The sequence below is a fragment of the Balaenoptera ricei genome, chromosome 3 (assembly GCF_028023285.1).
Source record: "Balaenoptera ricei isolate mBalRic1 chromosome 3, mBalRic1.hap2, whole genome shotgun sequence".
In the NCBI taxonomy this organism is placed as follows: Eukaryota; Metazoa; Chordata; class Mammalia; order Artiodactyla; family Balaenopteridae; genus Balaenoptera; species Balaenoptera ricei.
Window position 1 is genome coordinate 14,561,219 of NC_082641.1, and position 1,598 is coordinate 14,562,816.

The window sequence follows — 1,598 nt, forward strand, 5'->3', positions numbered from 1 at the left end:
AAGGGCTGAGGAATCACGGGACTTCCGGGTGGGCGTGGCCCCAGCCCCAGAGCTCTATATAAAGGGGCTGGGCGTTTCCTATCGTCCAGGGATCGTGCCTCTGAGGGGAATGCAGCCGGAGGGAGATCCTCCGCGGCTGGCTCTGCAGAAGAAAGGACCCAGGGCGAGAGCTTTCTGACCTGCGGGCTTTCAACCAGTCAGTCAGTGGGGCTTGTTTAAGGTGCTGAGTTTGCGGGCATTCGTTATCCACGCATAGAAAAGGCATCTCGAAGGGCAACTGTCTTTACGTTGTGGGAGGCAGTGGAAACCTGTGTTTCTCTGTGTGTGTGTGTGTGTGTCAGCGTATAAATACAGCAGCAAGGCTGACCTTCCCTCGTCTCGTCTTTGTTATTGCAGGTCGCCGATCAGACGAGCCCAGCCCGAGCCCCCGCGTCTTGCGGCGCCGGGATGGCCAAGGCCAGCGCGTCGCTCCTGGGCGAAGGTCGGGGCACAGGTGTGTCGGGTGAGGGAGGAGGGGTGCCCTTGGGCCCCGGCCCCAGCCGCCTGGACCGAATCCCACGGGACCGACTTGAGGGACTGAGGAGAGCCTGTGACGAGGAAGACGAGCTCAGGCGTCAGGACGGCCCGCGTCCAAGGGCAGGTGAAGAGGCAAACTCCTCGTCACGTCCTCCTGCAGCCAAGAGACGGAAGGTGGCCACCAAGGGGAAGAGAGCGGGGAAGCGGGACGTGGACGAATTGGAGGCTCAGAGGATGAGAACCCTCGTGTCTTCTATGAGCCAGGAGCAGCTGGACCGTTACGAAGTGTATCGCCGATCAGCCTTCCCCAAGGCCACCATGAAGCGTCTGATCCAGACCATGGCCGGCTCGACGGTGTCCCAGAACGTGGTCATTGCCATGTCTGGAATGGCCAAGGTCTTCGTCGGGGAGGTGGTCGAGGAGGCTCTGGACGTGTGTGAGAAGTGGGGGGAAACGCCCCCACTCCAACCCAAGCATATGAGAGAGGCTGTTCGGAGGTTACGCTCCAAGGGGCAAATCCCCGGCAGCAAGCACAAGAAGATCCTGTTCTTCTAGGCCACGGCCAGCGAGGGCCTGTTGCCGAGGAACCAGTCCTGCTGGCAGAATAGCCTCCTGACCCTGAGACGTTGCCCCACCCATGCAGCTCCTGTATTTCCAGCCACCGGGGATTTCCCCAGGATGGATAAGCAGAAGAAAATTGGAGAGAGAAGATCCACCACATCTCCAGCTGCTTCTCTGAAAAGACCAAGAACTCCCAGAAGCCTCTAGACAGCTGGAGGAATCATCAGGAAAGAGAGAAGACCCAGCGTACGTGTATCAGAAACGAAACGTGGAACATCGCTCTGGAACCCGTGGGCAATGGAATTGTAAGAAAGGGATGTTGCGAACGGTTCCGCGCTCATCCATCTGATAAGCCAGACCAAAGGAACCGATTCCTTGAGAGACGCCACCTGCCACAACACACCCACGAAGAAACAGACCTCTGCAAAGGCCTCTACCTATCATAGACATTGAATCCATACTTAACAACCATCCCTATCCCAGAGTACCAGGCCCAGAGATGTTCACTAATGGATTCTAGC

At 57.9% G+C, this 1,598-nt stretch overlaps 1 protein-coding gene across 1 annotated transcript; it reads left to right on the forward strand.

The window, feature by feature from the left end:
* Positions 1–447: 447 nt before the first annotated feature.
* LOC132363536 (transcription initiation factor TFIID subunit 11-like) lies at positions 448–1,071 on the forward strand. Its single transcript, XM_059919219.1, has one exon. The coding sequence runs from the start codon at positions 448–450 to the stop codon at positions 1,069–1,071; it is 624 nt and encodes a 207-aa protein (XP_059775202.1).
* The last annotated feature ends 527 nt before the right edge of the window (positions 1,072–1,598 follow it).